At 39.9% G+C, this 14,386-nt stretch overlaps 1 protein-coding gene across 1 annotated transcript; it reads left to right on the top strand.

Annotated features, from left to right (window-relative positions):
- The first annotated feature begins 346 nt into the window (after nucleotides 1-346).
- Nucleotides 347-14,313, top strand: fam50a (family with sequence similarity 50 member A). The gene is made up of 13 exons (XM_080444442.1): nucleotides 347-610; nucleotides 1,461-1,545; nucleotides 2,379-2,478; nucleotides 3,653-3,807; nucleotides 4,904-4,980; nucleotides 5,386-5,452; nucleotides 5,902-5,963; nucleotides 7,195-7,271; nucleotides 7,821-7,875; nucleotides 8,038-8,086; nucleotides 8,568-8,638; nucleotides 8,975-9,085; nucleotides 14,084-14,313. Exons 1-13 carry the CDS (start codon nucleotides 500-502, stop codon nucleotides 14,090-14,092), a joined length of 1,029 nt encoding a protein of 342 aa, XP_080300568.1. The 5' UTR covers nucleotides 347-499; the 3' UTR covers nucleotides 14,093-14,313.
- Nucleotides 14,314-14,386: the final 73 nt, after the last annotated feature.

The following is a 14,386-nucleotide window of genomic DNA, read 5'->3' as shown; positions in this document are numbered from 1 at the left end:
CAATCTTTGATTACATGTACGGTACCCAGCATGCATTTCGGTGTCCGTGTCGAGTGTTGCCATGTCTGCTTATTATAAGCGACTTTGGGCGTGTTTCTCTGTAATATTGCTTGTAAATATTGGTAGTTGCGGGTTGCGGTTTTTGGGGGCTTGTTTCTAACATATACTTGCTTATTTAAGCTTGCTTCACATTTTTTAAATTTATTATTTAAACCAGTGGTTCTCAAATATTTTAATTATTATTTTTTGTGCCACAGGAGCTACGTTGCTTCTTTTGGCCTTTTTTTCCCTTGACCTGGTTGCTTATATCTATCACACAATCTGGCAACACTACTCGTGCCGCCATTGTTCTTGTTGTGATAGAAGCAGAAGCAGGACAGGAGCACAGATTAACCATAGCATCCATTCCTGTGTGATAAACCCTATATCATTCGACTCTTACGGCATTGTTTGTTCGAATACTTTATTTTTTATAGGGTAAAAAACTAATTTAATCACAATGGCGCAGTACAAAGGAGCTGCCAGTGAGGCTGGCAGAGCCATGCAGCTGATGAAGAAACGAGAGAAAGAAAGAACAGAACTTGAACAGCTTAAACAGAAGATTGCAGAGGTATCACTTTGTTTCATTATATCATTACTAGTAGTAATAACTAAGATACTACGAGACGTGACGCCGGCCGGCAGTGCATGGTTTAAAGTACCGAGCCACTGTTTCCCAAACAGTGGCTCGGGACCCATATGTGGGTCGCGAGTAAATATCCCCTTTATTTATTTGGCCCTACAATAATGGAGATATCCTGTCAAGCTTTTGCCTCAGCTGTTTAGCTATTGCTAAAAAATTGTTGCTTTCCCCCATGTACTACCAAGGCAGTTTGATGCTTTACAATCCACTATATACTACTTGGTCCCACCTCACCTCAGCACCACGTTCTCAACAATAACAAAACACTTTAAGTAGTTGACAGAGATGCCTGAGGAAAGCCTATGACCGAAACGTTGCCTTAATAAAAGTGAAGACTGTGTGCGGGTTCTTCTATTTTAAAATGACCTCCGAGTGACACTGGACAATAGTCCCAGCTTAGACCAGGAGCACATTGATGGAACTCCAAAAAAGCAGACACCAAACAGTATCAGACAGTGACACCCACAAGCTTAATCTGTTACTATGGTTATCTGTTACACGCATTATGATAATTAAATGGTCTCCCTACATCCAGCCTTACAAACATGCTTTGCAAACTCAATACAACAGGACATCACACATCCACCCAATCAAACCATCGGCCTCGCTTAACAGACTGTCTCTCATTAAACCTACGAGTAGATGTGTTCTATTTTTTGTAAAATATAAAGTCAGGTGTACAACACTGCTCCTCATCATATCTCATCGGTGCAACAAAATAGCCAAACAGTTCAACATGTTCCTCTAACTTGCTGTTCCCTTCTGTTGTCTCTTGCAGGACAACATGGTCAAGTCCAACATTGACAAGAAGTTCTCAGCCCACTACGATGCAGTGGAGGCCGAACTCAAATCCAGCACTGTTGGTAAGTAGCCTCCAATTACACATGGACCACCTGACAACACTGCAGGTTACAGTGTAATTTTTAGGCCAACTAGAAATGCCTGGAACGGCTGCAAACCAGCTGTAAAAAAATATGAGTGAGTGAGAGAGTAGAGAGAGAGAGAGAGAGATAGAATATGAATAAAACTTGTTTGATAACTTTAATGTGTATTGGGCAAACCCAATGATAGGCCTAAATAACAAATACTAACTTTTAAATAATTTCAATCAACTAAAGTCATTACTGCAAGTCCAATCACAATTCATCTTCAATGAAAACCTGTAATTTGTGAATGTGATTTCATGTGATCCTTACTCAGCGAAGTTCAGTGTTGAATGTGAGAAATATTGAGACCAATATGACAATATTTGGTCATTTGCCAATACATTATTTTGTGAAATAAACAGGTTATATGCCACTGATAGTTATACTTACTTGTACTATATTCAAATGTAATCATCCTTAACCTTTCAAGTTAAATTCCTTATTTCCATGGCCTTCATAGGCGCCGAATGATATGCACGCTCCTGGGTGCTAAATCTTAATCAAGCAAAAATGACGAAATTCCAGGCCTGGCTGCAACTATCTATTTTCTTAGCGATTATTACAGTACAGTTGTATATATCTGTGAATCGATTAACCTCTTGTGCGTTATTTCATACTTTGTCGAGTGTGAAAGATCGTCTATTTTCACTATTCATTTCATTTTTTACATTTGTGCCAAAAATAAGGATTGATTAGTAATCAATTATATTATTGAATTATCGATTTTTTAAAATCGATTAAATAAATAAAATGTGCGTTGTCCTCCTCAGGTCTGGTGACATTGAACGACATGAAGGCCAAACAGGAGGCGCTGGTGAAGGAGAGAGAGAAGCAGCTGGCTAAGAAGGAGCAATCGAAGGAGCTTCAGCTGTGAGTGACTCTGTGGTCATCTTTAAGGCTCATTGATGCTTCTGCATCCATCGGTCCTCCGTAGGTGTATTGTGGTGTCGGTGTAGGTACGCAGAGGGCTCGTCTAGCTTACATGCACGTCTTAAAAAATTGTAAATATGCGTAGGGGCTACACGGGCACAGTGAGAACCACGTCTGTTTAGGCCACTTCGCTAATCTCGCTGGGTGAAAGTAAGTAAGCAGGTCGGATGGGCTTATCGTTGGTATCAGCCGAGAAAGCGGGAGTCTATCCCCGTTGCCAAGCTCTAGAACCCTGGGAGATGGATTGCTGAAGTGGAGCGCCACGCATACCATCAGCTCCCAGTACTTACCGCACGACTTGCTGCACCCAAACCGTGCTAATCATACACTGAGTTGGCGGTGCTTGCGATCGAAACCATGACCTTGTGGTCCAAAGGTGAGAGCTCTACCGACTGACCTACCCGGACACCCGCTGGGTGAGATCAATCCATTTGAGAGACGAACAGGCTCTGATGTTTTAAAGTCATACTGTGTATCATTTATTTTAGAAGTCCTTTTATTGATACCTTTCGTAGCTCCGTTGCTACAGTTAGGAAAAAATAATTGGTTGATATCTGCCTATCGCCCTTCCTGCCTTCCCAAATATTGGAATTAGTATCGGCCTTGAAAAATCCATATTGGGCGACCACTAATCCCAGTATTATATTCTTCTCAATAATGCTTGAAGAATTGGCTCATCATCTAGCTAGCAAAACCTTTTTCATTGAAAACGTTCTCTTCACCAATCACCACCATACCACTCTGTACTACACAGTGAATACGACAGAATATATTGATTACTTTGGGTTTTTGTGGCAGTACTACGACAGTCAGCAGATAAATAAACTTATATATGCTGAACCTCAAATCACTTGCTATGATGTAGGAACCTACGATGTAGCTACTGTACGACAACACCAGTTTATTTATGCTGATGTTTCACAGATGATGTGCATGCCTGTGTGTTATAGCATACAGTACATGCCTCAGTACCTGTGCATACTGCAGAGGATCTCAAAGTGGGTTCTGGGCACTCCCAGGGGTCCTTGCCCCTCAAGGACCCCCCGTATATAGGCTTTTGCCTCTCTCTCTGCCTTTCCAACTAGCAGTTAACCTGTCCTGATTGTCTGCGTAGGAAACTGGAGAAGCAGAAGGAGAAGAAGAGGAAAGAGGAACAGAAGAGGAAGATTGCCAGTTTATCGTTTAACCCTGACGAGGATGAAGATAAAGAGGAGGAAGAGGAGGAGGAGGAGGAGGAAGAAGAGGAAGAGGAGGAGGAAGAGGATTATTGTAAGTGTACATGTAGCTGATGTGGCACTGACTAGGGCTATGCAATTAAATGAACATTTATGGAAACACGTTTAGAACCAATAACTGACTTACTGCTCATGTAGGTTAATGGAATAATCGAGAAGCAAGTTTTTTCCCCTCTTATATATCAATCAATCAACAAGAAATTCGAAGAGATTTTTTATGATCGATTAAATTGATTAACCACCTAACTCTGTATTATACTTCATTGTGCAATGGTGGTGTACAAAAGAAACTTGACCTGGTAATTGGTCAAAGAGTCATGTTTACGCTTCTCTTGTTCTGCTGTCTTAGTCTGAGGTGTGTCTGTGTAATGCATGCATGAGTGCATGTGCATGTGATAAAGAGCAATAATTGTGTATTATATCGTTGTTGTCGGGAAGAAATCTCCATATTTTCCTGTCGGTGCCCTCTTGTTCCTTATACAAGACTGTCTCAATAGCTGATCTACAAACTCATGCCACGTTGTGAGCTTGTAGATCGGCTACTTTTGAAACATTTTGAAAGTGGAAGTAGTTAGTTATGTCTATGGGTTTTATAAATATTGAAACAATGAAAAGTATTAACAAAAGCTTGTTGTGACTAAATAACTACATTGTATCCATTGGAACACAGGTTCCTTTTTACATATTCTGAAAAGAAACGGTTTTGGACACACAAGGTTTCCACCCGACAGCGATGATATGTAACGCACATACATGCTAGGACATCTCCCTGTAGCCTGGCATTGGCCAGACTAATAACGTGGATTCACTCACACGTTCCTCCCCGGTATCAGTCTGGACTTCGGCCCATAGGGAGCGAGTATGAGAAATCAGAAAATAATTTTGATGCTTTTCACTGTTGCACGGACAGCAGTTGAAACGCAGTCACTGATTGGCCCGATCAATTTCTGATTTCTCATACACGCTCCCTATGGGCCGAAGTCCAGACTGATACCGGGGAGGAACGTGCCAGGCTAATCTCCCTGCACCACAAGCCTTTGAATAGACGCCTTGTTGATAATCTGCATGGGACACGTCTTGGTTTCTGTCTGTGCCCATTGTGGGTGACATGTTTTAACACTGCCTTCCAGTTCTACCAATGAAGAAGAAGAAGTTGGGAAAGAACCCAGATGTTGACACCAGCTTTCTGCCAGACCGAGACAGAGAGGTGAGGGTGATATTAGAATTTTGTCCAACATAACTTGGCATGTATTTTCTAACGTCGTTTGTTCTGCAACATCAGTGTTGATCATCAGTTGGAGAAGTGTAAATGTAGATGAGGATATTTAATTTGGTCTCCTCTATGACACCCAAGCAACCATGCTGTACCGCTTAAAGCTACAAGGTCAACTTGAGTTTCAGAATTGAAAACTAGCTTTGACTTGTGATAAAAAATGACAAGTGGGAACAACCGAGTACTAATGCACTGGGGCAGTTATCTTTTTCTTGACACGTACAGACATTGTCATTGGTCACTGATTGGACCCAGTATAGCATGGCATGCCAGTATGCATAGTCTTAATGTTAATATAGATGTTCAGTGGTATAATTGAGGCATTTTTGTGTGTTGTAGGAGGAGGAGAACCGTTTGCGAGAGGAGCTCAGGCAGGAGTGGGAGGGCAAGCAGGAGAAGATCAAGAGTGAGTACCACGATGGCATGCGCAGCCACATTCACATACATAAATCAAGCCGTAGATTTACTGTTATACATGAGTAGGACTAACCTGACTCTGCCAGATGGAAGAAGCTTGCGTCACATTTGTTTCACAGGCTACTTCCATCTGGGACCTCGGTAGCACAAACGATGAAGAGGCTGTCCCTTTTTTTTTTCAAGCTGCTTGGCAGGTGATTTGATGATCCCGCCCCTAGCAGCCAGGCTGTATTGTGAAGTCAATACCGCCCCCATCTGGCGGAGTCAGGTTAAGAGTAGGACAACCATAACCCCAATCTTAAAACAGAAAGTGTCCCTGAGCAAGACACTTAGGCCCTGTTCAGACTGGCAGCCCAAACCTGATTTATGACCCACATGCACTTATATTAACAAGACAATTATGATGATGTGGTTGTGGTGACCTGTGTTTACTCTCAGGTGAGGAGATTGAGATCACGTTCAGCTACTGGGATGGATCTGGTCACCGTAAAACTGTCAAGGTAAGACCTGTAGGGTGAGAAATTAGCACACTTGTACTGTGTATGTGATGTGCAGAATCATGTAAAACATTGCAGCAAAGCAATTATTTCCAATTATATCAAAAAATGTAAAATTGTATATAAAATGTTTAGCAGTGCATTTATGACATGACGGCTGTAAGCTTCCAAGCAGTTTACATGGACGTGCGCAGTCTAGACAAATTGGTTGACTGGCAAAGAATAATCCTTTATTCAGAGATCAATAGAACAACTTCAATGGAGCAACATTGAAGCTCTAAAAAAGGTTCCCATCTGTTGGCAGAAATTAAACGAAACACTTTCTCTCTCTACCTTTACCACCTGGTTAAGATCATAGTACTGTCTTAATTTCCCTTATGTAAATAATTCATACACTGGATTTTGTTAGTAACAAGGAAGGGAGAGCCCACACCACAGTCAAGGTCAAAAACTGTTTCATTTAATGTGCAATGTTCAATTATAGTTATATATAATTGTAGAGTGTGTAGATATATGTATCTATATCTATATGCATGTATATAGTCCACTGATTAATTCCTTTAGTGCCTGAAGAGAAAGGAAAGCGTAAGAGCACAGTCACACATTTGCGTAATTTATGTACATAAACTTGCACTTTCGGTGCACATTTGTAATGTATTTTAGTATGACTGAGTAGGCCTACTACTTGTGCTGTTAATAATCTTGTTAATATATAATTCATCATCACATTTATAGTACCTAATGAGATGGGTAAAATGTACTATTTGTAATCATTTTTAGATTGAAATACATTCTGTTAAAAAATATATATATATATTCTTTTTTTTTTAATTCTTTTTTTTACCCAAAATAATTTCCTTCCCCACCGTCGGTGTCTCGCGACCCCACTTGGGGTTGCGGGACACTGACGGGGGTTCCCCAACCCCTGCATTAAAAGATTATAATCAACACGTGATTACTGTTTAATATTTGCCCTGCGTGTAATGTATTCAAGTGGGCCACACTGGCCTTACTCTAACCACAGACTAACCCTGGACAGATGGAGGAATCTGAAATGCAAATAAACAGTTTCAACAACCAAACGGTTACAATCTGCATTTAGTTTCCACAGTAAAATCCTGAGTGTTAAACGGATGTAATCAACTACGATATTGTACAAATGTAACCAAATGTACGCTCTGAGGGTTAAATTAACATTGAGAATGTTGCTATTTTTCCTCTCTTATTCCTACAGATGAGGAAGGGAAACACCATCCAGAACTTCCTACAGAGGGCTCTGGAGGTCCTCCGGAAGGACTTCAGTGAGCTCAGGTGAGTTGTATATGGGCATACAGAATATTATTTTTGTAGATGACAGACAAGATATAGGCAGTTTTTGTGACTTTGTCATTGTAATGATTTTAGAAAACCCCCAAATGAAACCTTTAATCTAACCTCACATGTATGCCCTCCAGCAGTGATTCCCAACCTTTTTTTCTTTGAGCCCCCCTTCTTACATCTGACAGCTGAAACCCCCTATATGCTTGTACACACGCAAGCATGCATTCACATACTCACACACACTTGTGTTTTTGAGACATGTTAAGCACTTAATGAATAGCAAAAATTGCTATCGCGACACGTGAGCTTTTACTGTAGATCTGATATGTTCAAATTTTTTGAAACTTTTAAAAACAATATTATTATTATTAGGAGTCCCAAGTGGGCACGAACCCCAGGTTTGAAACACTGCTCTACCGAATCCTATCATATATTCATGCAGCCAGACAGGTTTTAATGCCGCAAAGGCCTGTGCTGACTGAATCACTGCCAAAGTTGACAATTACATTTTAAGGCTTCCTTTTTGCCCTCATTCCGTAGGGCCGCTGGAGTAGAGCAGCTCATGTACATCAAAGAGGACTTGATCATTCCACATGTAAGTCCCAGACACGCACACTAAAACAACACACTGTCTGAGAGACAGCCTGAACCTCACACAGGTTGTATAGAACTGAATTACGTACTGAAGTGAAACTAGAGGACTTTTGGCAGGGACACTGACAAAATAAATAAATCTGTCTCGCTTCATTTCTTTCAGCATCACAGCTTCTACGACTTCATCGTAACAAAAGCCAGGGGCAAATCAGGTAAGTTCACAACCAGAGCATAACAATTATTTATATATTCAATTAATTTGTAGATTTTTTCCCCCCAGTTATTCTGTTAATCTAGGGCTATTAATTTACGTAGAATATTAAATTACAAAAAGTAAAATAAGGTAAATAAAGTAAACAGACATCTTGAAATTGATTGATATGTTTACGTGACAGTCAGACAAACGTTCTGGTGGCATTTTAAATGCCACCAGCTTTCTGCCAGACACTTATGATAAATCACTTTAACCAAGTCAAATACTAAAACTTTATTTGATTAATTCTCTCTCAATCGAATAATCGATTTACAAATATGATAATCAATAAAATAAATAAGTGTTATATTTATTGTAGGCCCCCTGGTGGAATATTTAGGATATTATTTGTATATTTCACTTAACATGTGAAAACATCATTTTGATGAATAGAGTTGTGGTATTGTTGATGTTGCATACTACATCCCTGTTTTCTGCAGGTCCTCTCTTCAGCTTTGACGTCCATGATGACATTCGACTGGTCAATGATGCCACTGTGGAGAAAGATGAGGTGAGGTTGATCAGATGATTTTATTTTAATAATTACAGTAATAATCAGATTTGAATACTTTCAAAATGTATAATTCACCGTGGCCAAGTGTTACGGCCTCTCTAAACAACTTAAATTCTCAACTACTAGAGATCAAAACATTTGAAAGGACACAAAAAAGGGTTTTATTTTAAAACCTGACTATCCACTGAGTAATTTACATCCACAACGTGTGCATCACAGTGAGAAAAATAACCCAAAAGTTATTGAATACACCATTAAACAAATATCACCCCAGAAGCAATCTATATTATAGCTTTTTCTGTGGCTAAAGTGTTTATCTTCATATGCTCCTAGTCTCATGCAGGCAAAGTAGTGCTGAGGAGCTGGTATGAGAAGAACAAACATATCTTCCCTGCTAGTCGCTGGGAGCCATATGACCCCGAGAAGAAATGGGACAAATACACGGTGAGACGAGCTATACACATTTCATTTTATACCCTCTCATTAGGCAAAGTAGGCAGCAATCCTACCTAGGTCATCAAATTGCTCAAGGTCGGCACTGATACATGTCACAAATACCTGTGCAACAACAGGTTCTACTTTACAACCAAATACGTGACTGACTCAAAAAAATAAAAAACTCGAAGAGGTAGGGGGAAGCCAGATTGTTCAGTGCCTTGTAGGTGGTGAGTAGTATTTTGGGCAGCTGAGTTCAGGACATATTGAAGTTTATTGAGGACTTTGGAGGTGGTGCCATGGAGGATACTGTTTCAATAGTCGAGCCGGGATGTGATGAAAGCATGTATGAGTGTTTCAGCTGCAGACAATGACAGAGAGGGCCGGAGACGGGCAATGTTCTTCAGGTGGAAGAAGGCAGTTTTGTTAACCTGGTTTACATGGGGGAGGAATGAAAGGGTGGGGTCGAGAATGATGCCCAGGTTGTGGACATGGGTGGAGTGTGTGACGGTGGAGCCATCAATATTGAGTGAAAAGTCTTGGGTAGAGCGGGTGAGGGAGTTTGGGCCGATGATAATGATTTCCGATTTATTGCAGTTGAGTTTGAATTATATGTCTTTACTTCTGTGAGGCAGGCAGTGTGAGGCAGGCAGTGAGGGTGGAGTGAGGCTGGGTGGTTATAATGATGATTTAGTCAAAACATCAGGTAAACTCAAGGTGAGAGGACAGCACAGTTTTAAACAAATGGAAAGATGTTATTGACCGAATATGAACAGGTAGACTGTTCCAGTCAGAGGGAGCTTTAAACCTAAAGGATTTTTTGCCAACTGATTTAGATACATTTGGAACTTCAAAAAACATCTGTGCACAAAATAATAAGCTTCATCACCAGAAATCAACCTGTCAGGTGGTAAGATACCCACCTCTTGAACAGGGGTAATGGTGATTTTTCTTTTTACTCCCGGAACGCTATTTTAATGGCGTCACACGCACACATTTTATTTTACTTACTTAATGTGTGATAAATTTTACTTGTGTATAAACTTGGTGTATAAATAGTAGGAAACATGTTTGTATAGGAAATTACTAGTTTTAGTCTTTGTAAATCTTCTTGTACATTTTTTACTTACAATGTCTTAATTCTATCCTGTGTCCTGTTATGAGCGCTAATTTCACCAGAGAACCCTTTAACATTTATAATACCCAACACACACAATACCGGATTCACAGTGAATTCATTATATTGTTAATACATATTACAACAGTAGACAAGAAATCATGTACCATTTCACATTCATACAGCATGCGGAGTAGCGTTCCTCTTTCTTTGTCGCATCTCCAGCAACTACCTTCCTCTCTAAGCCCTAGTCTTGCCATTTTTGAAGGAGTCCAATAACTTCTATTCATGATTTTAAAGGAGATTAGGCGAGCCTGCATGTCCCAAGCTACAGAGTACCAGGATTGTACCACATCCGTCCATACTTCCCTATCAATAATTAGTCCCAAATCGTTTTCCCATGACAGCTTAATACCCTCATAGTTCGGCGGTTGGTGGTCTCTAAACATATTATAAAACCTGGTTGAACTCCCTTAAAGCATTCCATCTAACCGCCATATTTCCTGAATACAAGTGACTGAGGCCAGGGGTTTCTTTATATAAGCTGTCGTGACTCCTAATTTGTATGAACTTTCAAAAATCCCTCCTGGGTATCCCTCCTGGGTACTATATTTCAACATTAGCTGATCAAAGGACAGAAGATTCTTCCCATGTCCGCTGTTAACACATTGGGTGCCAGCATTTTTTCATAACAACTTACGTTGGGTGCCAGCATTCTCCCCATTGACTGCGCTTTGCTGTTTAAGGCTCTAGACTCCACGAGGAGCAAATCCATGTAAAAAAAAACATCCATTCATGTTGCGCGATGACCCTGGCTACAGCCTGGAACGATAACATTTCACTCGCGAGTTACAATGGGGGGGATCGCGCATCGCGCATGACCGGTTTTCCCCACCGGAAACAGATTCGGAGATATAGGTGTTTTAAAGAAGGAAATAGACAGGAAGTGGATGGGAGCCATGTTTTTGTTTCCGGTGATCTATCTGGCCTATCCTTCTCAAGATCACAATGGGTACTCCCAGAGCTGCTCTAGCCCCGCCCGTGTGGAGAAAAACGAAAAAAACAAAAAGACATATTTCACGGTCTGGACCGTGTTCGGCACCAATGCGCTACTCTGTGAAAACACGGTCCAGACCGTGTTTGGCACCCGATGTGTTAAGATGAATCCTGCACTCACCCACTTTGTAAATCTTCTCAAGGAATGCCTTGAATTATAGGAGCTGAAATAAAAAAGTTTGCTTTGAGCGGTCTTCTTCGACGGTGGAGGCATTCTTGTTGCGTGCAGATAGGATACCGGCAGCAGCAGTACTGTAGCCAAAATGCTGTGTTGCTTATATACCATGTATGTGAGGAGTGAGGACTCACCTGTAAACCTGTTATGCAAAGTAACCATTTGGGTACTTGGCTCATGAATCGAAGTGAATGCGTTCTAGCGTGCACTAGGGGTGTGCCGATACACTAATTTCACGAAACGATACGATATTGGGCTCACAACTTCGATACGATTTCGATACGATACGCACTTTTTTATTATGAAAATATATGGGGGAGAAAAAAAGCTAACAAATAATTCTGTTTCAAAACGTTTTTTTTTTTCCAAAACGATACATATCGTCACGAAAACGTATTGCGATATATCGCGGGACGATATATCGGCACACCCCTAGCGTGCACGCATGTGTGTGCGCGTGATCCTGCCAAAAAACTGCTGGAACACTGTGGTGTCGTGTGAAGCGACCAGTGCACCCCTGCTCTTGAATCATGAGTACGGTGCGACTTAGATCCGTAGATTTATTTTTTATTTTTGAGAAGATGTCCACGATAGATTGATGCCAGACAAAGTTTGATGCCAGGCAAAGTTTGGCACGACAGTGTGTATACACAGTATTGTGCCAGATACTGGAAGTCCTTTACAGCATTATTACAAAACATTTAAAGTTTTAAACATTTAAACATTTTCACTCCGCTTATGTTTGAGAGGTAAAAATTGGTACTGAACCATAACGGGACAAATTAGTTTGGAATGTTGTACACCATCAGAATAAGTATAGTACTCAATCATTTATGATTCATACGCCTACATGATTTAGGCCTCCTGCCTAAAGCTTTGATTGTTCTGGGAAGAAAAAAGTATTGTGTTCATTCACTTGAATTCCAATACTGCCAGCTTTTCCTGCAGGGACATGCTCCTAAATGGTTGAGTTTCATTAATGGCTTTATTTGGGAAAGTTCTGTAAATCTCTCACTATCCTATGGCAGATCATGTTTTAACATATAACTTGCATACATACAGGGCTCCTACACAAGTATGGAATTTGAGTAACTTCCAGGTCTGGATAAGTATGGCAAAAAGAAAAGAAATCATTGTCCCAATTCAGTTTTCTAAATCATAAAATTCGGAATTTCGAAGAATAAATTGATCATAAGCAAAGGTTTTTCATGGCGTTTGGAGCAGGCAGACAAAATGTTTACCACTCTAACACTGAGCTTGATGTCGTTCAAAGAAAGGTGGAAAGTATGTTGCATATGGACATCACTTTTTATTGTTGTGTAGGGGTTGAAAATATACAGTTACTGAATAACATTGCACTGCCTTAGCATTGGCTGGGTTTGGTGCCACTTTCAACCTGACGGCGAATGTTTTTCAAAAATAAAAATATTCACAAATGGCAAATATAACCAATCGAGATTGGTTATTTTATCTATGTGACTCCGGTGTACGATGAAGTTTTAATTAATTAATTAATTGGTTAAATGATTTGTATAAGCTACAGTACCTAGTAACATTTTCATTTTAAGACCGTTTACAGTATATGCTTAGTTGAGCGGCGTCCTAGGCCCCCGGTTCATGACCTGCCCCCGGTCTATGTGTTGAGTCCCTGTGCAAGACACTGCTCTCTGGGCACCCACTGCTCCTAATAGTTAGGATGGGTAAATGTAGAGGACACATGCTCTCATGAGCAATTGTACAGTGACTAAAATATCTTTGCCAAAAATAGCCGATCTGTAGATTGCCTACTTTCGACGAATGTTTGCCCCAGAGTAGGGACGCTAGGGTTCATGTGGTTTATACACATCTAGATTTTTGTACACGGATGTCAAATATGGTCTGTAAAATAAACCGAAAAGTCTGGAGAATTTATGGAATTTTTAGATGGAAAATGTGTTGGTGTCCTGTAGATATAACTTTTTTTTTTAGCTTTTGTTATTTATTGGTTTGATTGATGAGGTCGATACGGGATCATCATCTTAAGAACTGCACGGTCTGTTACAGATAACTGACACCTGCTTGCATTCTGGCACACTTGCACATGGACTACTCAGATGTACATTGCAGAACTTTGACAGAAGCCTGTTAAGGATAACTGTTGAAAGATTGTACTTAAGTTTTATTCACTCATAAACTATTGATAGATAATACATTATTGATCCATTCCAGATACTGTCTGTTGGTGGACTGTATATACATAATATAAATATTTATAAATTCACTGTTAATAGACACATAATAGACAACCATTCTCATATTCGTTGTTGTCTGTAATATCTACCCGTTTACTCATTGTTGATGGACTATACATACAGTATATTCATTCATATATTCACTAGCAATATATATATAGTGATAGATGTACAGTATATATAAATGTATATTCATTGTACATTTATATTTATTGATAGAATGTATATGCTGTATGTTCATTCATTCATATTTTTATTCTTATCTATGTGGGTTTGTTTTTTGGCTCTTACTCTGTAGCTCTGTAGGGGATGAATAAAGGTTTAAGACAATTGGGCATTTGGGCATAATGTATCTTATCTTATGAACACAGATGTTAGATACTGCCTCAGAACTTAACTATTTCTGTTTTGTTTGCTTGTCATTTCAGATCCGGTGAAACTTCAGGCGTCTCCATCCCCTGCCAATAGTTGTGCAACCCTTTTCTTTGTTTTGTTTCATTACTGCATTGGAAGAGATTCCTTTCAGTTTTAATCAGCTTTGGACATAACACATTTACCCGAGTTATCAGTTTCTGATGCATCGTGAAAACCAAACAACGCTCTATGTATATAGCTACAATATCTGTTGAATAAAAATGGCTGTATTGCCTTTGGAAGAAAAAAAATCTTGTCCTTTGTCTCAGCAACCAAAAGTCAAATCTTGGATGCTTTCCACTGGCTGAATGAATGTA

This window comes from Gymnoscopelus braueri (assembly GCF_963280865.1).
Source record: "Gymnoscopelus braueri genome assembly, chromosome: 12".
In the NCBI taxonomy this organism is placed as follows: Eukaryota; Metazoa; Chordata; class Actinopteri; order Myctophiformes; family Myctophidae; genus Gymnoscopelus; species Gymnoscopelus braueri.
Note: the sequence above shows the minus strand (reverse complement) of the source record. Positions and strands in the feature narration are given on the sequence as shown.

Bases quoted from the DNA above. Each gene is read 5' to 3' on its own strand.
- fam50a (XM_080444442.1), top strand. From the start codon at position 500: ATGGCGCAGTACAAAGGAGCTGCCAGTGAGGCTGGCAGAGCCATGCAG. The intron at 3,808-4,903 runs GTAAGTGTACAT...ACTGCCTTCCAG, and splicing joins GGAGGAGGAAGAGGATTATT to TTCTACCAATGAAGAAGAAG. The intron at 7,876-8,037 runs GTAAGTCCCAGA...CATTTCTTTCAG, and splicing joins AGGACTTGATCATTCCACAT to CATCACAGCTTCTACGACTT.